At 37.5% G+C, this 22,385-nt stretch overlaps 1 protein-coding gene across 6 annotated transcripts in view; it reads left to right on the top strand.

Annotated features, from left to right (window-relative positions):
- Window positions 1-22,134, top strand: part of LOC119533446 (cell surface glycoprotein CD200 receptor 1-like) — a 39,467-nt gene extending 17,333 nt beyond the window's left edge. Inside the window, exons 2-9 of one of the 6 annotated variants that reach the window (XM_037835505.1) lie at window positions 9,141-9,224; window positions 13,421-13,486; window positions 15,221-15,538; window positions 15,651-15,899; window positions 18,774-18,876; window positions 19,435-19,477; window positions 20,743-20,823; window positions 21,872-22,134. In XM_037835505.1, coding sequence (XP_037691433.1) covers window positions 9,141-9,224; window positions 13,421-13,486; window positions 15,221-15,538; window positions 15,651-15,899; window positions 18,774-18,876; window positions 19,435-19,477; window positions 20,743-20,823; window positions 21,872-21,907 — 980 coding nt within the window. In that variant the 3' untranslated portion in view covers window positions 21,908-22,134. Of the gene's footprint in view, window positions 1-9,140; window positions 9,225-13,420; window positions 13,487-15,220; window positions 15,539-15,650; window positions 15,900-18,773; window positions 18,877-19,434; window positions 19,478-20,742 lie in introns of all 6 variants that reach the window. The other 5 variants (XM_037835512.1, XM_037835487.1, XM_037835492.1 and 2 more) reach the window with 5 other exon arrangements.
- The last annotated feature ends 251 nt before the right edge of the window (window positions 22,135-22,385 follow it).

Raw genomic sequence — 22,385 nt, 5'->3', positions numbered from 1 at the left:
TCCGCAGGTACCCAGCTCCACCAATTTTAACATTTTGCTACATTTGTTGAATCATTCTATCTATCTATCTATCTGTCTATTATCTATACATTTGAGTGTAGATTGTATACATCATACTCCTTGAACACTTGATACTGCCATGTACGTTTCCTAAGAACAAGGATATTCACTTATGTAACCACCTTAAATGCGGTTATCAAGTTCAAGCCATTTAACATTGATATGAATTGATAGTATATACTCCAATTTTTTCATACGTCCCAATAATGTCCCTTTGATTCTTTTCCTATCCCTTGCTAGTTCCCATCCAGGATCATGTATTGCATTTAATTGCCATTGTCTCTTTAGTTGCTCTTTCTTTTTAAAAATTATGGGAACATATACACAACATAAACTTTCCCATCTCAGCCATTCCCTGGCATGCCATTCAATGGGATTAATCACAATTCACAATATTGCAGTACCCTCACCACCTTTCATCACTAAAATGTTCCCATCTTCCCAAATAGAAACCCTATAGCCAAAGTGCATTAATTCCCCATTCCCTCTGCCTCCACTCCCAGCAACCCATACTCTAATTTCTCTACTTATGAGCTTGCATATTCTCCAGTATTTTCTTTGTAGTTACCATGGGACTTAAACTTAACATCCCAAATATACTTAGTAATTATACCTCTCATTTACTTAGATACCAACTTAACTTCGATGGTATACACAAACTAGATCCCTCCAACACCCACCTTTATGTAGGTATTGTCACAAATTCCATGTTTTTATATTATAAGTCCAAAACCACTTATTTCTCATTACATTTTATGGATTTGCCTTTTAGAACCAGAAGGACATAAAAAATAGAGCCACAAACCAAAAAGATAATTGCACCGCATTTATATTTACCCATGTTGTTACCCTCATGAGAGATCTTTATTTTTTCATGTGGCTTTGTCTATTTTCCTATCCTCTCAACCTGCAGAACTCTCTTTAGCATCTCTTGTAAGGCCAGCTAGTGGTGATGAACTCCCTCAGCTTTTGTTTATCTGGGGACATCTTAATCTCTCCGTAATTTTTGAAAGACAGTTTTGCCAGATATAGAATTCTTAGCAGTTTCTTTTCTTTTTTTTCTTTTTTTTTTGCTTTTCAGCTCTTCCCACTGCCTTCTTGTCTCCATGGTTTCTGAAGAGGAATTAGCACCTAATCTTACTGAGGCTCCCTTTAATGTGACATGTTGCTTCTCTCTTTTGGCTTTTTGATTACAACATATTGATGTGAGTCTATTTGGGTTTATACTGTTTAAAGTTCACTGAGTGTCTAGGATGTGTGTATTCATGTCTTTTGTTAAATTTGGGAAGTTTTCAGTCATCATTTCTTTGAATATTCTCTCTGCCCCTTTTTCTCTTTCTTCTCCTTCTAGGGTTCCCACAGTTCATATATTGGTACATTTGATGGTGTCCTACAAGTTCCTCAGGCTCTGTTTACTTTTCTTCATTCTTTTCTCTTTCAGCTCCTCAGACTGAATGATTCCAATTGTCTTGTCTTCAAGTTCACTGATTCTTTCTTCTGCCAGCTCCAATCTGCTGTGGAACCCCTCTAGGAATTTTAATTGCTATTCCCATTGTCTTCAGTTCTGTTTGCTTCCTTTTTGTAATTTCCATCTCTCTATTGATATTCTGTTTGTATTCATCTGTCTTTTTCCTAAAGTCCTTTAGTTCTCTGTCCATGTTTTCCTTCAGCTCTTTGAGCATATTTAAGACCATTTTTTTTTTAAAGTCCTTGTCTGATATGTCCCAGGTCTGGTCCTTCTCAATTTGGTTTCTGATGCTTTAAGCTTCTTCTTTGCCTGGGCCATTATTTCCTGCTTTTTTTTTTTTTTTTTTTTTTGTATGCTTTGTAACTTTTTGTTGAAACCTGTACATTTTGATATTTTAGTGTCCTTAAACTTGTATACAGCTTGTGTTATGATAAAGCTTTCCTTGACTGCTAGGAGCGAACAACAACAATACAAAAAGGCAAAAAAGAAAACAGCTTTCTCAGTCTTTGCAGATTGACCTGTGCATGTGCTCTCCTTCAGAGCTTATCCATACAATGAGTTTAGAGAAGAGCTCTAGGCCAAAGTGTAGGGGCCTCCCTGATCCTTTCTGCACAATACATCCTTTCCTAGACATGTATGTAGGGCCCTAGGAATTACCCCATTTACTTGGTTCCAAACGTCTTCTCTTCCCTAGGAAACAGTTTCCTCTGGTCCTGGGCACTGCACTGTTTGTCCTATAGCCAGCAATCCCTTGCCCCAGGCAGCACAACTTGACTGCTCTCCCACAGCATTCTGTAGGAGAGTTCTTTGAGCTGCCTTCTAGATACAGGGCAAGTTCTAGAACGGAGAGCCCCTGGGCCACCACCAGACCAAACTGGGCCAGACACACTTGCTCCGAGTATGTGCATGAGAGCTACGCTGCCCCCTCCAGAACCAGGACCAGGGATCCACACAGGAAGTGCAGGCCAGCTCTGTGCTGAGTGGGGAGGGGGGAGGGGGAGAAGGAAGTCAGGGTGCCATAAGTTCCTACTGATTTTAAATAGCCTTTTTCTTGATTCAGTGTTCATCCTGTTACTTCAGTCCTTTATCTGTTTTCTGGAGCTTGGAGAAAGATGTTTCTGCCAGTTCTTGCTGTTTTTCAAAGCTTCCGGGGTGAGATGTGGGAGATGAAGCCTTGCAATCATTTCTGAATCCTTCCTCTTTCTTGGTCTTTTCTTCATGGGCATGGTTGGTATCTGGCACACAGATGGCCAAAGTGAGGGCCAATGGCTGTCACCAAGCAGCACTAGCTCTCTGTTGGGAGCCTGAGTCCAGGAATGCAGGGTCTTACTGGAATGCCTTTATGACCGGCTGCAGTTACTGAAGCTCCAGACCCCTAGTGGCCGGCTTGGAGGTGGCGGCTGCAGCGTAGCAAGCCTTCCCTGGTCTCCCCTTCCCGCACCCCGCCCTGGGGGTGGCGGGCGAGTGGCCGTGAGGCGCCCAGGACCCGCCAGACCTGTGGGGCCCGGGGCCCTGTTTGTCTGGGGAGCTTGTCACCCCAAGGCAGCCGGCTCTTCCGGGGTGGCGACAGCTGTGGGCGACGGGAGGCCCGGGCGCCTGCAAACTCATAAATACCGCCGCGGCGCTAGCCGCGGGAGACGCGCCTGCGGGACTGCTGGCGCCCAGGGGTTGAGCCGGTCCCGGAGGGCGCCCAGTGTCCCAGCTCCTTGCAGGCTCCTGCCCGGCACGTCCGCGGGGAGCTATTTGTCTGTTTTTTTGTGTCAGGTTAATTCTGTCCTCATAAAATGAATTGGGAAGTGTTCTCCTTGTCTTCTCTCTGAAAGGGGTTTGTGTAGAATTGGCATTACTTCTTCCTGAAATGTTTGGTTAAATTTGGCAGTATGTTCACTTTGGTAGAAAAGCTTTTTATCAACATTCAACTTATTTAATAGATATAAAGCTTTGTGGGTTATCTCTTTATTTTTAAATGAGTTTTGAAAACTGTCTTTCAAAAATTTGTCCATTTCATTTAAGTTATTGAATTGTATTAGCATGAACTTGATAATTATATTCTCATATTATTCCTTTCATGAGTATAGGAATTATATTAATGTCTCCTCTTTCATTCCTGATATTAGAGATTTGTGTTCTTTTTTTTTTTTTGATCAATTTATGAGTTTATAAATGATGATCTTTTTAAAGAACCAGCTTTCGATTTTGTTAGTTTTTTGTGTGTTTTTTTGATATCTATTTTGTTTTCTGCTTTTATCTTTATTATTTTCTTCCTTCTTTTTAATGTTTAGCTTTATAGGTAGATTTTGGATGTTTCTTCTTTGTAATTAGCATTTAAAGCTATTACTTTCCCTCTAAGCATTGATTAAGCTGCATATCACAAATTTTGATATGTTGCATTGCCAGTATCATACCGTTCAAAATATTTTCCAATTTCCTCATGAATTTTTTTTCTTTGACCAAAGGGTAACTTAGAAAGGAGTTAATTTCCAAATATTTGGAGTTTTCATAGATATCTTATTGATTTGATTACCAATTTAATTCTGTTTTGGTTGCAGAGTATCCTGTGTATGATTTCATTCTTTTAAGACTTGCATTATTGGCCAAATTATGGCCTGATTTTGTGAATATACTAGGTCCACTTGTAAAGAAAGGGTGTTCTGCAGATATTGGGTAAAGTGTTCTATAAAGTAACAATTAGGTCAAAGTGGTTGATAGTTATTTATTGCTATATCATGAATTACCCCCAAATTAGCAGCTTAAAACAGCAACTGTTTATTATCTCACATGGTTTCTAAGGGTAAGAATCTGAGCGTGGTTTAGCTGGGTGATTTGGGTTCAGTGTATTTTACGCAGTAGCAGTCAAGATGACATTTGGGGCTACTGTCATCAGAGGACTTGACCAGGGCTGGGGATCTGCTTCCAAGTAGGCTCAGTCATGGCTGTCCACTGGCAGCCTCAGTTCCTCACTGACTAGTGGCAGGAGGCTTTGGTTCTTTGCCACATGGGCCTCTCCACAGGGCTGCGGCAGAGTCCTCGTTACATGACAGCTTGTGTTCTCTAGGCTGCTAGATATAAAATTCTGCATTGATGGTTTTTCTCATTCAGCACTTAAATTATTGTTCCAGTATCTTCTGTCCTCCATAATTTGTGCTTGTCCCTTTTATTGTGATGCTAGCAACCACTGATGCGCAATGCTTAGATCTCTTGATTTATTAGTTGTTGCAGCATGGTGGTATTCTAGTTATCTTTTCTTTTTCATATATGTTCTAGAGTAGTTCTATAAAGAAAATCTTTCTCTCCTTTACTATTTGGTTTGCCTGAGATACACTTTGTATAGTAAAAGCAGGAAAATGTTTAAAATTTTCCTTTATTTACCAGTTTTTTGAAGAGTTGTTTTCTCAGCACCCTCTGAAGTTGATCAGTAGGGTTTCTTTCTTTTTTTAAAAAACAAACAAACAAACTATTATTATAAACTCTTGGATTTAAACACAGTTGATGTGTTTTAATCATATTTGTTATCCTTACTGATGCCTGAACTGATCAATCTTTGGCCAGTTAGTTCTTGACATTTTTGCTATGACTCTAGTCATAGCTCCTGTGCCTAAGGCTATTATGGAACTTTCTAGGCTTATCTTGCACATTTCCTGTCCAAGAGCTAGTATTAGTGATTTATTTCAAGAGATCTTGGTTCCTTTTCATTAAAAACTATGTTTAGAAACCACCATTTTCTGCTAGGTTTTCTCATAGCTACTGGGTTAGTCATTGTTTCTAGGCCTTCTCAGTGGATAGAGCTGGGAAATATGTATTCTATTATAAAACATAAAATACATCATGAGTTGTTTGATTCAAATTCGGATCTCAGGCTTTTTACTTAAACTTATTTGTTTATTTCCGTATCTCCTTTCTCCTACACTGAAAAATTAAATGATACTTGCATAATAAGTCACTTGATTTATCCCACAAAACATATACAACAGTTTGAGAATAAAAGTACCAAACACTGCCACCAATAATATGATTATTATAGACAGTTTAAGATTTTTTTGCAATTATTTTTGGTATTAAATTATATTTCACTTGAGACATACAGTGAAATTACTGTGTTTTAAAGTCACTTGGAATAGATTCTCTTATGTGGTTATTCAGCCAATACTACACACAGTTAGGTTCATTTATTTCATTTTGCTTTACATTCTTAGGGTTTAAAAATAATTTAAAAATAATTTGATTGTTTCATCAGTATTTAAAATGTTTACAGGTTTCCAGAGTCAAATTTATAAAATGAGGTATATTCAGAGACATCTTACTTCTATTCTTATCCCTATTTTATCCTGCTGTTTAAGAAATTATAAGCTTAGAAATAAAATATACTCACACACACACACACACACACACTCGCCTCCTATGCTTAGTCAAATGGTGATATGCTATATATACTTTCATCTACCTTTTGTCTCGTACTTAACAATGTATCCTGGGTATAAATCCATAATAGTTTATAGAGCTACCTCTTATTCTTTTTAAGAGTTTTGTAGTACTTGATTATGTAGATTTACCATAGTTTGGTAATCAGTTCCTGTCAATGGCTAATCAGGTTATTTCCAAAAGTTTTCCTATTAAAAATAATGTTTCAGTGAATAACCTTGTGCATGTGTTCTTTTCGTATTGTTGCTAGAGTATCTTTGGGATGGATTTCTAGAAATGAAATTGCTGGATCAAAAGAAAACTGCATATGTACTTTTGTTATATTTTGCCAAATTTCCCTTTACCAACGTTGTACCATTTTTACATTCCCACCATCATTGTAGGGATTGGCCTGTCTCTCCACAGCCTCACCCAAGGAGCATGTTGTCAAACTTTTGGATTTTGCCAGTCTGTTAGGCATTGCAGCATAGTTTTATTTTGGATTTTTAAATAGTTTTTTATTAGAGAAGTTGTTTACAGAACTTTTTGTTTACAGAAAAATCATGCAGCAAATATAGTTACCATATAATAGCCTCCCTCCCCCACATTGCATGCATGCACACACATACACACACAGAATTTTCCCCAGTTTTAACACTTTACATTATTGTGGTATCTTTGTTACAATTGATAAAAGAATAATACTGTTATACTATTAACAGTAGTACATAGTTAGTTTGCAATTTATTTGAATTCCTCTTCTGTGTGAATGATGTTGAGCATCTTTCTGTATGACTGAGACATTTGTACCTTCTCTGTAAACTGTCTATCCACATCTTTAGACCATTTTACTATAGGGTTGTGTTGATATTTATTTTTAACCCATCTTGCCTCAGCCACATACCAGGGAGCAGGGAAAGCTGCTATTCTAAGCATTGAGGTTGCAGAATGAAAAACATGGCTGAAAATCCCTGTCCTCACGGAGGTTATATTCTAGTGAGGAACTAATGGAATTGGCCCATGAACTCTGATGTCATCTGAGATCCTCCTTCCTCACAACTGTAAGGCAAATCCAGAATTCATAATGCATATCTCCATATGTCAATATAATCATCATTCTATAGATTTGCTGCATGATCTGCTCTTTCAAATCTTTATCTCTCAGTGTTCCCCTAAAAATATGGCTTGAACTCACTTCACCAGCTCTCTCCTCAGCTTAGGTTAATTTGGGTAGTGCATTTGTCCCAGCATATTGCTTCATATCCAACCTTGGCTCCTAGTCACTGCAGTAAGGCCTGTTGCACAAATGCGTAATTGGACTACTGGAGCAGCTTACTAGCTTGATGGCCATGGACAAATTGCCTAACCACTGTGAGTCAATTTTAATCTCTAAAATTGAGGATAATAATATCCATGCATTATGGAGAGATTGAAATAAATAACATATGCAAATTGTATATATCTAAATATAAAATATATTCCCAGTATAAGTATAAATCATTATTTTTAAAGAATGTTTTGTTAAAGAAAATGGTAATTGAGAGGGGTACTAGATTCAAAATTTCTGCAGAAAAACACTGTGCATTAAATTTTATGCTAAAATGTCCTTCTTTGCTGGACAAATATACCTAATACAGTAATATTAGGAGTGCTTCTTTTTCTTGTCCTAGGAGCTTTGTGCCTCCCACAGTTAGAGCCTGCCAATGTTGTCTCAAAGCTAATCACATACCAGTTTTTCACACTTTATGGCAATATTGAACTATTTGTAGTTCCTTGAAAGTTCCATGTGGTTTAATGCTTTCTAAATGGCTTGCTTTCTTAAGCAACCCCCCATTTCCTTCCATCTTCCTGGAAAACTATCTTTTAAGATCCAGCTCAAATATCATCTATTCTGACAATTCTGGACCTTGTGCACTGAAAGATTTAAATTATAATTGGTTACATAGATGCTTCCTCTCCTGGACCTTAAACTCCATGAGAGGAGAGGGTATTGTTTATTATAATGTGTGTCTGTGCCTGGCAGAGTACTTTGCCAATAAGTGGTGCTCAAAAAATTTAATTAGCATTTCCCACTTAGAGCTTGCCTTTCAAAATGTGAACTTAATACAGAGTTGTCTGTATGCTCTGCTTTCAATTAATGCTTAGTGTTCCAGTTTGCTAAAGCTGCTGGAAAGCAAAATACCAGAAATGGATGGGCTTATACAATGGAGGTTTATTAATTCACAAATTTACAGTTCTAAGACCATGAAAATGTCTGAATTAAGGCATCAAGAGGTAGATATCTTCTCTGAGGAAAGGCCAATGACATCTGGGTTTCCTCTGTCACATGGGAAGGCACATGGTGATATCTGCTAGTCTTTCCTTTCCCGGGTTCTGGTTTCAAAATGTCTTTCTGCAGAATGTCTCTGGGCTTCTGTCTTAGCTTCTCTCTCTCAGCTCTTGTGCATCCTTGCTTGTTTCTCCCAGGGCATTTCTCTAAGCTTCTGGGGGTCCTCTCTTAGCTTCTCCGGGGCAAGCTCTGGATATCATATCTTAGCTTAGCATCTCCAAACGTCTGGGTCTCTGTAGGCTCTGAGCTCTCTTAGCTTCTCTGCTTGTTTCTCCCTTCATGAGCTCTCTTAAGGACTCCAGTAAACTAATTAAGACCCACCTTGAATGGACAGGGTCATATCTCCACGGAAATAATCTAATCAAAATGTCCTACTCACAGTGAATTTGCACTCACAAGATTGGATTAAAAGAACATGGCTTTTGTAGGGTACATAATAGATTCTAACCAGCGCACTTAGTAAAATCTATTTTTGTTCCATAAAAGCATCCAATTGGCACATCATTACTAAACTTCTTCTACCTACTCACTTGTGCCTGAAAAGTCTGTAATAGATGGTAAAACCCTTTCTTTCACTTTTGGAGATAGGTTAAATACATATAAACCTGGGAGAAGAAATACTTTGACTTTAAGATAAAGGCAGGAGGGTAGGGGCACTGTGGGTCTAAAGTAGAGTATTCCAAAACAGGTGGGAAAAGCAGGTCAGGTCACAAGTTTATACTGGGGAACATTTTGCTGAGACTTTTGCTTGGCTGTTGTAATTTGTGTTTTCATTGGCCACTGCAGTTCAAAATTGGCCTGGGGAATGTGAAAGAAAGATGGTTTTTACTAGGAGTCATACCTACTGATGCATGCTCTACTCTCATCCCCCTTACTGCTTTTCAGAATGCCTAAGTTCAGGAATGGAAGGTCCTGTTCCATCAAGCAACTCATTAATGCAGGAAAAGGTCAAGGAGAACTACACTTTTGGTAACACTAATCTTTTAACAATAATTCTAATGGGGGAGTGTGTTATACTCAGATAGTTTCTACATTTTAAGATCTTGAATTGTGTTGTATAAATTTGTAGACTGTATTGTCTAAATAATATTGTTTATGCTTAAGGATCTTGGTAAATTTTTCATTCAATTTTTGAAACACAGGTTATTACTTCAGATAAATTTTTTAAAAGCAAGTCTTAGGAGCTATAAGTAATTTATTTTCTGCACCCCCCACCAAACCCTACTGTCTCACAAATTTTTGTTTGTCTGTATAGTTAATTTTTTCTTTAAATTTTAAAATGCTATTTTGGTTATATACCTTACACTGAGTACTTCAAGGAAAAGTAATTACAATAAGTTCAAAATACGTACTTGGACTCAATAAATATGCTTTCTAATTACCCTCGAGTATTTAACATATGGGAATGGAATTAGAAGCTAGGTCAACTACAGAATAAAATATACAAAATAAGTATGTAAGCAATAAATCAGGGCCATATGTGAATGCAGTAGATCGAATGGTGGTCCCCTCCGAAGATGTCTACTTAAAATCTGTGTATATGATGTTATTTGGAAAATGAATCCTTACAAATGTAAGATAGTTAAGGATCTCAAAATGAGATCTTTATGGATTAGAGTTGGCCCTAAATTCAATGATAAGTGTTTTTAGAAGAGAAGGGAAGAGAAGAGAAGAGAAGAGAAGAGAAGAGAAGAGAAGAGAAGAGAAGAGAAGAGAAGAGAAGAGAAGGGGAAAACACCCTGGGAAGAAGGCACTGTGAAGATGGAGGCAGCGGTTGGGGTGATGTGTCTACAAGCCAAGGAATACCAAGGATTGCCCACTAACAGTAGAAGCTAGAAGCGGCTAGGAAGGATTCCCCTCTACAGGTTTCAGAGGGGGCAAGACCCTGCTGACACCTTGATTTCAGACTTCTAGCCTCCAGAATTATGAGACAATAAATTTCCTTTTGTTTTAAGCCACCCAGTTTGTACTACTTTGTTATGGCAGCCATAGGAAACTAGTACAACGAGTAAATAAGTTAGTTGCTAGTGTAAGTATGTTTTAAAAAAACAAAATTGACGTTTATTGCAGTCACACACACACACACACACACACACACACACACACACACACACGGTCAAAGAGTTAAATTAGACTTCTGATGCTAACAATGTAAAACTATAAATCTTACTAAACTTGAAAATTCAGTTTCATACAAAGAAATTAAAGAAACCACAGAACATTGGTCAAATGCTTTAAATGCTTGTCGAACTACTTTAGTGTAAAGCTTCAAGCAAGACTGAGCAAGAAGGGCATTTCTATTTTCAATGATAATATGATGTGAAATAGGCATTCTTTTGCAACTAGTTGCCAATCAAGATAATAAAATGAAAGGGCTCATATATTAGCAATTAACTAAGTTTAAAAAGCCATAGCCAATATTAAAAAATGTATTTAGAGTAATATTAGTGAGAAGAAGCATTATTTTTGTAATTCTGAAAATGATAATTTTTGAACATTTAAGAATATATTCCAACTGGTGAGCTTTCTCTTTGGTATGAGAAGTTGCAGGGATGACTTACTGATTTACCTTCTTAATCTCTGGAAGCAGATGGATTTTGCTTGATTGTAGGAGAATCTGGTGTCTGGTTTGACAGGCAGATTTCTCCATGGGCATCTACTCACTGGGAAACTTTCATTAAGCAGAAAGTCTCTTCCACATTTCTCTCCACTGGGAAATCATTGATGCTGAAAATGCTTGATAACTTCATTCCAATCAATTATGAAGAAACTGCTTAATGCAAGACCAGGGTCTTCTAACAGAGTCCTACATTATTGGGTTATTGACTTAAAATGTGTTAAGAATTCATGTGGTCTGAATCACCAGTCTTCCCTGACATACTTATCCAGGAAACAATAGGTTAGGGCCTGAAAATCATTTTCTTTACCACTAAAAGTAAGAAATTCTGTAGGATATATAAAGTAAAATCCAAAGGATAGAAGAAAAATCTCTAAATATCCCTTTCAGGTTATCAAGGCTGAATACTTCGAATGTTCTGTTGGCAGCAGCTCTACATTTAAAAGAGGAGCCCTATAGGTGCCAGCTGCAACATGTGAAGAATTAGTGCTGGAGGAGAGTTCTATCTAAGTGGAATATATATATATTTGAGCACTTTCTTCCAGAAGCAGCAGGGTTCAGGGCTGCATAGGCAGAAATGCCCACAAATGAAAGTGCTTGTGTGCTGGAGTAACCTTTGTCCATCAAGGCTGTGGTCTTTTCTGCACCAGACACCTTCCCTGGCTGGGAATCGGGCAGGGTCATTGTTGTTTTCTTATCAGAATCTCATTGGTGCCCTCACTACATGCCACACTTCACTTAAAGTGGGGAAAGGAGGAAGGAAGGAAGGAAGGGAGGGAGGAAGAGCTACTACTTAAATAGGAAATTTATTTCATTTGAGGGACAAATTGGAGGTGTCAGTGAAGGTTTTTTTTTTTTTTTTAAGAAGAAAATAGAATAACCAATGGAAGTTTAATGTTTCTCTTGTTAAGTGAGGTAAATGAAGGAAATTAGAACAAAAGAACATTAAACTTTAAATCAAAAATCAGCACCTATGGCCTGGGGCACAATTTGGCCAGCTTCAAGTTTTTGTAAAAAATGTTTTATTCAGAGCCTCGCTCATTTGCTTACACATATTCTGTGGTTATTTTCGTGCTGCATCATCAGTGTTGAGTACTTGCAACAGAGACTGTATGGACCACAAAGCCCAACATGTTTCATCTCTGGCCCTTTATGGAAAAAGTTTGCTGACCCCTGCTTTGTCTCTCCCAGTGCTCCTATCCCACCTTAATTACACATGTTATTCACAATAAAACACAACAATATCACCAAAAATAATACCCCACATCCTAAGTATTTTCACGTTACAAACACCCCCGTCTAGGTTGGTGATGAATTCGACAATGGAAGAATCTGACAGACTTTTGGACCTTGGGAAGCCGGGTGTGCTGGATGGGAGAGGGCTGGAAGGGCTGGGGATTGTTCTGAACTGTGGTAGAGCTTTAGCCGTCTAAGACAGAGCTTGATCTCAGTAAGCCCTCTGAGGTCAGCTCTGACTTCTCATCTGCCTCTGGGGTGATTCTTGAACCCAGTCTTGAGCCGAAGGCAATTGGTAGAATCTCATTCTTTGCTTTCTTTTCAGCACAAGCCAACACCATCTAGCTGCCTAGAAAAGTCAAATGATTTCGGCAGCCTTGTTTGCTGTTAATTTCCAAGAACTTCATTGAATTTCCTTAATAGTTTTTAATGTGGGTGCAAAATGAATGGGGAGTAAGAAATATATTTTATAAGCAGGAGGCTTATACAATATAATTATGAATAAATTATAATAGAATGCTTATCTATTGGTAGTTTCATAAATCCAGAGGAAGGTGTTTTTTAGCATCCTAAATCATAAGAATTAGCTCTTTTTTTAAAAAAAGAATTAATTTCATAATGGCCATTTTTTTTTCTTTTTTTTTTTTTTTTGGTAAACCAAGTTTGAAGTAGATTAAGTGTATTTTTATCACAAGAAACTATAGAACATAAGGGAAGAAGTGCAAGTGGGTCTCAGAAACTGTGGAATGGACGTTTGAACTAGGTGTGGACACTCATCTCTGTTCCTCTCTCTACTCTGTTTCATTCTGCCTTTTCTTCTCACAAAATGGGGGAAGAAAAGGAATAATGGGCTCCTCTCAGTTCCAGTTCCAAAATTCTTGAGAAAGCCTCCTGTTTGTCCAGCTGGGTGAAGTTCCCATCAGTGGACCAAATGATTTTAATCAGTGGGTGTTGTCTGGAGCCAAGAGTGTAATGGTCCCAGCTTATGTGAGGTGACTACCCTGCTCAAACCATTATGCCTGGGAAAAGGATGGAAGCAGGGTTACCCTGTACAAAATAGTTGACAAAACAAGGGGTATAATAAATAGGAAATCACTGATTAATCATTAACAAATGTAATTTTCAAAGTGTCAGCATGTTTTTTCCACTAACGATGGCATAACGGCTAATTTCTGTTTTCCAAGTGTTTTATGTAATTATAGTTTACTGATTTTCTGTCATGTAGAGTAAGTCTTTGTGGAGAAAGAGTGGTTTCTGCTTCATTTGAGTATGTAAAATTGGTTTCATTTACTCTTCTTTAAATATTTTCTAGATTCAGCAGTTAGTTCATTTGTGGATGGAAAGCAGATGCTGAACAGTTCAACGCCTCCCACAGAAGGTAATTGAGTGGTCATCACTGAGGGAATGGAGTTTTGAACTTTCTGAGAACCATTAACTGGTGGCCTGAGAGCCAGTCCTTATGGCCAGTTGGAGAATATGGGAAGAATACAGTCGTCTGAGTGCTGTGGCGTGAGGGACCCTGAATGACCCAGCCTCTGTCTGTTCCCCAGGCCAGCCACGTTCTTGCTTGCCTCCAAGTCTTTTAACCTCCAAGTTTCAGGTTCCCTCTGCAAGGAGATGTCTTGCCACTTGGACTGGTAGAAAGAGCCTGGGTGTTACTGCCTCCTAGCGCTGCCTTGAAATCCTATCTCTTCCTTTATCTAGTTATATGATCTTTATTTAGCAGGGAAGTGTGAGGTCTTGAATATCACAAAAGAGGCAGATGACACCAAAACAGGAGAGGAAAGATTAAATGCAGAGTTGAGCAAAAACAATTTTCATTTATACAAAATTTGTCCCCCAACCTCCAGAGCTGGTTTTGCTCATGTTAAAGTGATGCAATCATTAGCATTCCCCTCTGTTACAGATGACTGTAACAGATAGTTAGTTGAACTAATCGCTTCTCAGTATACCCTTATCAATCATAGGCCACATTATGACCAGTTATGGGAAAGTGTGATCTGTGTTGGAAGGTACCTGCAGGTTGCAGGGCTTAACTTTTACTTTAAAAGATGGACAAAATAGGTCAATTTCTATATTTAATCCTGACAATTAAATTGAATGTATGGAAACAAAATGACCAAAATTTACAACTGAACTCTCTGGAAGTTTATGTGTAACTGAGTAAAACAGAAGGGAAACTCATCCAAAGGCCATGTTTGGTATAGCAAATATGCAATAAACTACTTTTTACATAACACCTTCAAAGGAAAACAGTTCCTGTTTTTCCTTGTTTTGTAGTTATATACTATCTACTTTTTCACTAGTAATAAATATTTCTAATCCTCTCTTACCACTAGGTATCATTTTTATGGGGTGACTCAAGTGATGAAATATAGACTTTTGAAAGATCAGTTCATTTCACTGACTTTGTGATGCTCCAATCAAAAAAAATAAACTTAAGAAAATTTCCAACTTTCTCAACTTAAATGCTTAGTTAATTTTAATGAAAATACTCTATTCTTTGCACATTTATATTTGTCTGAAAGGCCATCCTTAGAAATAGGCATTTGGTTCATATGTTCTTATGTGATGTTTTCTCTCTCCTCAAAACTTAGATGGAAACAACATCATTAATTATTCCATTTAATTCCTGGAGAATATGAGTTGTATGATAAATCTAATAGTCTCTATGACCAAAAATGTATTTAGGACATTTATTTAGAATCTTATTTAGAACATTAAAGTTTAGTTAGAACATAGTCTTTGTCTTTTAAGTTAGAATTTTGTGTTCTCACTTTGTTCTATAGAAGTGAAAATTCCTGAATTAATTTCACAAGACCTTTTCTTTAATTGGTCACATATATAATAGATATTGTTTTTCTAATACTACATAATACAGGAGAAAATTGGTTAATCTCTGGACTGGGTTTAATACATAATATACATTTTGTGTATGTTTAATTTCTCATCCAAGTCAAACATTTCTGGAGTAAAACCACCAGTGAAGCAGTGCTCTAGTGCAGTTTCATGTAATATGCTGTGGATAATTTTAACACAGAGTCTTTCGTCAATCTTATTTTTTCTTTTCCCTCCTCTTTTTAAACATTATTCTCCGTGTATGTGTGTCCAGGCAACTCTTCCCTGTCTGCACTGGTGAATACCAAGGTTGTGCTCCCTTGTCCTCCTATTGCATATACAACTCTGGTACTAATAACATGGAAAATAATGGTCAGAGACAAGGCTCCCTGCTCCAGAGCTTACAGAAAAGATCAAAACCTGACCACAGAAAGCAACTGTACAGATGAGAGAGCAACCTGGGCCTCCAGACCTGACCAGAATCCTGAACTTCAGATTGATCCAGTGGCCACCACTCATGATGGCTATTACGTGTGTCAGGCAGTAACATCTGATGGAAATTTCCAACATGTCTATCATCTCCAGGTGCTGGGTAAGAAGCACATATATTGAGTCATTTCAAATGACCAGATTTGGAACTGAATGAATGTTTCTCCATGCTTTCTTGTGCTAAGACTGCAGTATTTTTCCTTGCATCTCTGCAGTGCCCCCTGAGGTGACCCTGTTTCTAAGTGAGAATAGAACCGTGGTGTGCAAGGCAAATGCAGGGAAGCCGGCCGCACAGATCTCCTGGACGCCTGAGGGGGTCTGTGTCCTTAAGGAAGAATATCAGGGCGATGGCACAGTGACTGTCCTGAGTGCATGCCACTGGGAGGGCAGCAATGTGTCCACCGTGACCTGCTCGGTCTCCCATGCAACTGGCAACAAGCACCTGACCTTAGAACTGCTTCCAGGTTAGTCATTCTTGCAGTTTTGTGTTTGATTTTCCCATTCTTTCAGAGAGTTATGTTTAGAAGGAGAAACCATCGTGCAGAGAAATTTAACTAGTTTTCATTCAAGTATGTTCTCTACAAGCCCCCTATTTATTTCTCTCCCCTCTCCAAAATAAAGAGATATGTCTAGAATAATATTACAGAACTTTGCTCTAAAAGACCATACGTTAGAACCGGGTTTATTCTGTTAATATTCACTTCAATACTATTAGTAAATTGGCTTTTTGGAAGTATACTATCTGTGGCTGGGGCATGTCAACTAGTCAGCTTCAGTAGGGTGAAAAGGTGGCAAATGCATTTTTTTTTTTAAATTGGGGATTCCTTATGTAACCGACGGTCTCTTCTCTGAGGTTGTAGAAAATAACTCTCCAGTCCTTGCCTGAGAGGGATAAGCCTGACTATCTGTTCTGGGAGGAGGGAGGGACAGGTGTGTGTGTGTGTGTGTCTCACTGTTCAGAACTCAGACTTGCCTTTAATACCTCTTTTCAGTCTGGTACTTCACTTCTACCCTCCTTCATATCTGGGTTCTTGACTCTGAGGTCTCCAGCTCATCTCCTCTAGGCTAAACTTCCTGTTTTCTGCTGGTTGGGGAAGGAAGGTGTAGTTATCTGGTACACAGGGTGGGGTAGGAGTCTCGGCAAGCTCTACAGAGACTTTCAAACAAGCTTCCAACCATAGCCCCATGCTTCTTACACCACAAAACCCTTCCCCACTATATGGTGTTTTCTACTCTAGGGGATTCGTGAAGTTCTGTGGACACTAAGGTTTTCTCTGTTACACTCTGTAAATCATTTGCCATTCTTCTGCTCATTTTTCACCTAAAATCATGTTGAAATCCCTCATTTGCTTTTGTCTTCATCACTGTTCTCTTTGTCCTTGCAGGTCTACATTTTAAAAATTTTTTCTGTCCATTTAGTAAGTTTTGGGAAGGGGGAAGAGAAAAACTTATGTGTTTAAGCCACAATTTTTCAATATCCATTGTTAAAACAGATAATTGTTACCCCACCTCCATGGTTGCTAACATGACCACAGACATAGGGGACTGGTGGTTTGATGGGTTGAGCCCTCTACCATAAGTTTTACCCTTGGGAAGACGGTTGCTGCAAAGGAGAGGCTAGGCCTCCCTATATTTGTGCCTAAGAGTCTCCTCCTGAATGCCTCTTTGTTGCTCAGATGTGGCTCTCTCTCTCTGGCTAAGCCAACTTGAAAGGTGAAATCACTGCCCTCCCCCCTACGTGGGATCAGACACCCAGGGGAGTGAATCTCCCTGGCAACGTGGAATATGACTCCCGCGGAGGAATGTAGACCCGGCATTGTGGGACGGAGAACATCTTCTTGACCAAAAGGGGGATGTGAAAGGAAATGAAATAAGCTTCAGTGGCAGAGAGATTCCAAAACGAGCCGAGAGATCACTCTGGTGGGCACTCTTACGCACACTTTAGACAACCCTTTTTAGGTTCTAAAGAATTGGGGTAGCTGGTGGTGGATACCTGAAACTATCAAACTACAACCCAGAACCCATGAATCTCGAAGACAGTTGTATAAAAATGTAGCTTATGAGGGGTGACAATGGGATTGGGAATGCCATAAGGACCAAACTCCACTTTGCCTAGTTTATGGATGGATGTGTAGAAAAGTAGGGGAAGGAAACAAACAGACAAAGGTACCCAGTGTTCTTTTTTACTTCAATTGCTCTTTTTCACTCTAATTATTATTCTTGTTATTTTTGTGTGTGTGCTAATGAAGGTGTCAGGGATTGATTTAGGTGATGAATGTACAACTATGTAATGGTACTGTAAACAATCGAAAGTACAATTTGTTTTGTATGACTGCGTGGTATGTGAATATATCTCAATAAAATGATGATAAAAAAAATAAAAACAGATAATTGTAAGAATTGTTTTTTAAAAAAAGAGTTTAGCGGTGTGTACTGAGAAAAAGTAATTGTGGCCCAGTTATGTATGAAATCAGCCCATCAGCATTACAATGTGATGTAATATTTATAGAATATTAGAATTGAAACTGTCTGGTCAAAACTCTTACCCTGTGCAGGAACTACCCTGATGTCATCCTTGCTAATTAGCTCTTCATCCTCTGTTATTACACTTCCAATGAAAGAGAGCTTATTAGCTTAAGAGTGGGTTTCAAACAATGTTGTTGGTTTTTAACTGTAAAACTAATCTTTTTCTTTTCAAATAAAATACTTAGAAATTCATTATTTAAAAACATAAAAAAACAAAGCTAATACAGGAAGATGGAGGGCCTGGACGCAAGCTTGCTCAGTCCCCATTTTATCTCTTTCTGCTGACCCTGAGCCACACTGACTGAATACAAAGAATATGGTAGTAAAAAACACTGCCTGTCAAAGCTGGTGATTCCTTTGTTGACTAGTCCTCTTGTCAGACTGAGCCTTACACTGTTACCAGCCATCACTAGACCTTCGAAAGTTTCTGCCATGCATTTATTTTAGCTTCTGCCATGCCATGGCAGAAAGGTGACCTCAGAATTTGGGTGATTTTTTCAAATACCTTTTGTTACAATACCCTGTTAATTTCTGAAAGTTGGAGGGGAAAAACACTCTACCTTAACTGTAATAGAGAATGTAAATTTCATGTCTCTTCTTTAAAAACTGATGAATCCATCTTTAGGACTGACTAAATCCTGACATAAGATGTTTTGATGGTAACTCTGGAGTCTGAATTGATAAAACAATTTTATTATAAAAATTTCTAGAACTATTAACAGGACAGAAGTGTTTACAACAAAATAAAAAAAGTGAATTTCATATACTGTGATATAATCCTTGTAACATATATTTTGTGTCTGTTTTTACAGGTGCCAACACATCAGCAAACCTAAATATTCTATTTATCATACTTCCTCTTACTACCTTATTCATCACAGGATCCATTTATTTTTTGAAAATCAATGGCTTCAGGTATTGACTAATGAATGCATTTTCTTTGTAAGCTTTATTGGTACCAGAAATAAGTCAGAAATGTGGAATTGATTGGGTAAAATTAGGTGTTAATTTATCATTCTTCCGTTATCAAGAACATCCTGAAGGAGTTAGACCTGGATTACTTTGAATGAAGGGAGGGATTTTGCAAGGTTACTGAGCCATTAGAAGCATGCAATCATGGTGAATTAGGTCAGATAAGGCAGAATCTTGGGAGAAATGGTAACTACTAATCTTCTATTTGGGAAAAGAATTACAACAAATCCTTTCATGTGCCAAAGAGATGTCCCGTATATTCTACTACATCAAGCTCCTGTTGTATAATTTCACTCCTTTTTCTAAAATCCAGAATTATCTTATTTGGGTCATATATGTGTTAACTACAAGCAGCATTCCTCACTCATTTCTGGGAGTTCATTTCTGATTTATTATGGCTTTTGCCAGAATGAACCAAAATTGTCAAAAGTGTATTTTTCCATTTTCAATCTAAATCATGATATTTCCTGCATTCATTCCAGTTTATTTTTATTTTTGTAGAAAATGTAAATTGAAAAAACAGGAAACTGCTTCAGTTATTGAGGTAAGATAATATAAGAATATTTGCAAACTTTTAAGCCAAATATTGCAAATCTAGAGACATAATTTGTAATTTGCATTAATATTAATGTTTTAGGTGAAAAGTAAAATTCCTGGTTTTGCAATGTTTAACAGTCAGTTGTACTTATTTTGTTTGTTATCTACCAATACTATTTATATACCACCCTAAAATTCACATTTTCATTTCATGATCTGCAGTCTACAAAACACACAATGCTTGCCTCATTTGGACTGTAATCTTCAGAGAAACCAAGTTTGTATTTCTTCCCCCATGGAACCGTCTCTAATTCTTGACTTCCCTTTTTCAATGGCAATACCATCACCATTTCCCTCTTACCCAAGCTTAAAATCTATCTCGCTCCTTAATCGCTTATAACCAGGAGTTACTAAGTCTTACTGATCCTTGTTTCAGTTTGTTAAAGCTGCCAGAATGCAATATATCAGAAATGGGTTGGCTTTTACAATGGAGATTTATTGGCTTACAAATTTAAAGTTCTAAGGCTGTGAAAATTTCCAGATTAAGGTATCAACAGACGATAACTTCTCTGAAGAAAGGCTGTTGGCATCTGGGATGCTTCTGACACATGGGAAGGCACATGGCTGGTGTCTGCTGGTCCTTCTCTCCCAGGTTTTGCTGTTTCAGCTTCTGGCTTCAGTGGCTTCCCCTCTCAACAACTCCAGGGGCTTTTTCTCTTCAAACTTCTCTAGGTGTTTCTCTCTGAGCTCTCTGGGCTTTTTATCCTCTCATAAACAACTCCAGTTAAAAGATTAAGACCCACCTTGAATGGGATGGGTTACATTTCAATTGAAATAACTTAACCAAAAGGTCCCACCTATAACAGGTCTGCATCCACAGGAATGAATTAAAAGAACTTGGCCTTTTCTGGAGTACATAACAGCTTCAAACCACCACCCTCTCCTTTGAAATACTTCTCATATCACCTCATTCTTCTCCATTCCTACTTTCACACAACCTTTATCTTCTCACACAGACTTCAGTAATCAATCAATATTTCTTAAATAAAATATTAGAACAAAGTCTTGCTTTAATTGTTCATTTAAGCCCAGATATTGCTAATAGTGCTTATAAAGATTATTAGAACCCATGGGAGTACTAATAGTTCTTATACAGATATAAGCACTATTGGTGGATACCAAAACTATGGACACCTGCTAGAAAAACATGGGTAATTTCTGTAATAGTTTGTGACTTTTTAAAATTGGTTTTGACTTTGAGTTCTTCCTTAGGATGAAATGCAGCCCTATGCTAGCTACACAGAGAAGAACAATCCACTCTATGATACCACAAACAAGGTGAAGACAACTCAGGTGCTACAAAATGAAGCTGCTGGAATGGGTCTCCATACCTGCTAGGTTATTGGAATCTAGCACCAGGACAAATGAATCATTATATATCACAATTAATGCCTTGACTTTCTTAGAATTCTAGAATGGAAGACTTTTTGAAATTAGAATTTTTCAAAGGTTCTAGAAGACAAAGACACTCTATTGTATTTGCATTCATATCCTATAGAAATGGAATTTTAGAGTCTTGGTTGCCACCAGCTTGTTCTCTGAAGAACTGATATTATTATTACAAAGAAAGTACATGCTCATGATAAAATATTCAAATTGTACAGTACAGTAAACAATGGAAATCGAATTTCCTCAAGAAATAACTCTACAGAAGGAACAATAAAGTTTCTTCTGTATCCTTCCAGAAAATTTCCATGTACATATGACATGTTTATATACCTATAGGTATAGGTGTGCATTTATATGTCTGTTTTCATATACATACACATATCCTTGTCAAGACACAGATGAGAGTATACCATATACACTGTTCGTACTTATACAAGGTTAATAATATATGTCTTGAAAATCTTTCCATATCAACTCAAGCAGAGCTACCTCATTCTTTTTAATGGCTACATAAAATTTTATTGTATGGCTATGTCGTAATTTAATTAACCATATCCCTAGAGATGGACATTTAGATTGCTTTAAATTTTGTTTGTTTTGCTATTATAAACAATGCCACATAGAATGTTTCTTATGGTTATATTTCTTTGTTATTTGTTTGAGTATATCTGTAGGAGTGTTTCTTTGAATGGGATTGCCAGATCAAGGGGTTTGTGCATTTTTATTGTTGATAGATATGTCAGATTCTATTAGTTTATGTTCTGTTCAGTAGTGTTTAAATGTGCCTTTACCTCCAATGAACAACGATTTTATTAAATTGTTATTTTAATTTCAGTAAGATTGCCACTTCCCCCTTATTAATCACCCAATTAGCTAATACAGTGTAAGACTATAATAAGAAATATACTATTTAATAAAAACTGGATTTATATTTTTCTGTCTTGTTTGACAGATAGAGAGAGAAAGAGAGAGCCAAAGACATCTGTGAAGATGTTAGCTTCTTCGGAACTCATTATGTCTCTATAGACGTATTGATACCTAACGCCTAACAGTTTTGCAGATGTGGTAATTTGGAATTGTGTATTTTTATGGTGTACATTATATTGTATATATATCACACAGCAAGTGTTTATTGACTGTGTGCTAAGGGGATTGCCATGGAGATGACATGTCCCTCCCTTCCATTATTCTGTGGAATAAAATACGTGGAATGTGTATATAAATAATTTTTTTTGTATTATGAAAAATAAGTTGTGGTTCTGTTTGTGCCATGGCAGGAAAAACATACTTTTTTTTCTTCATGATAGAAATTAAAACAAAATTCATTCATTCTCCCATTGTGCCATAATATTCAGATATTTACAGCTATTTTGTCTTATTATTATGCTTTCCTTCCACCCACATTTTACTTATTTCAGGCTTTATCCTTAAAGGGATTTTTAGTCTATTGGGATGTAAAACTAATA

Source organism: Choloepus didactylus, chromosome 1 (genome assembly GCF_015220235.1).
Source record: "Choloepus didactylus isolate mChoDid1 chromosome 1, mChoDid1.pri, whole genome shotgun sequence".
Classification (NCBI taxonomy): Eukaryota; Metazoa; Chordata; class Mammalia; order Pilosa; family Megalonychidae; genus Choloepus; species Choloepus didactylus.
This window is presented reverse-complemented; position numbering and strand designations above follow the sequence as displayed.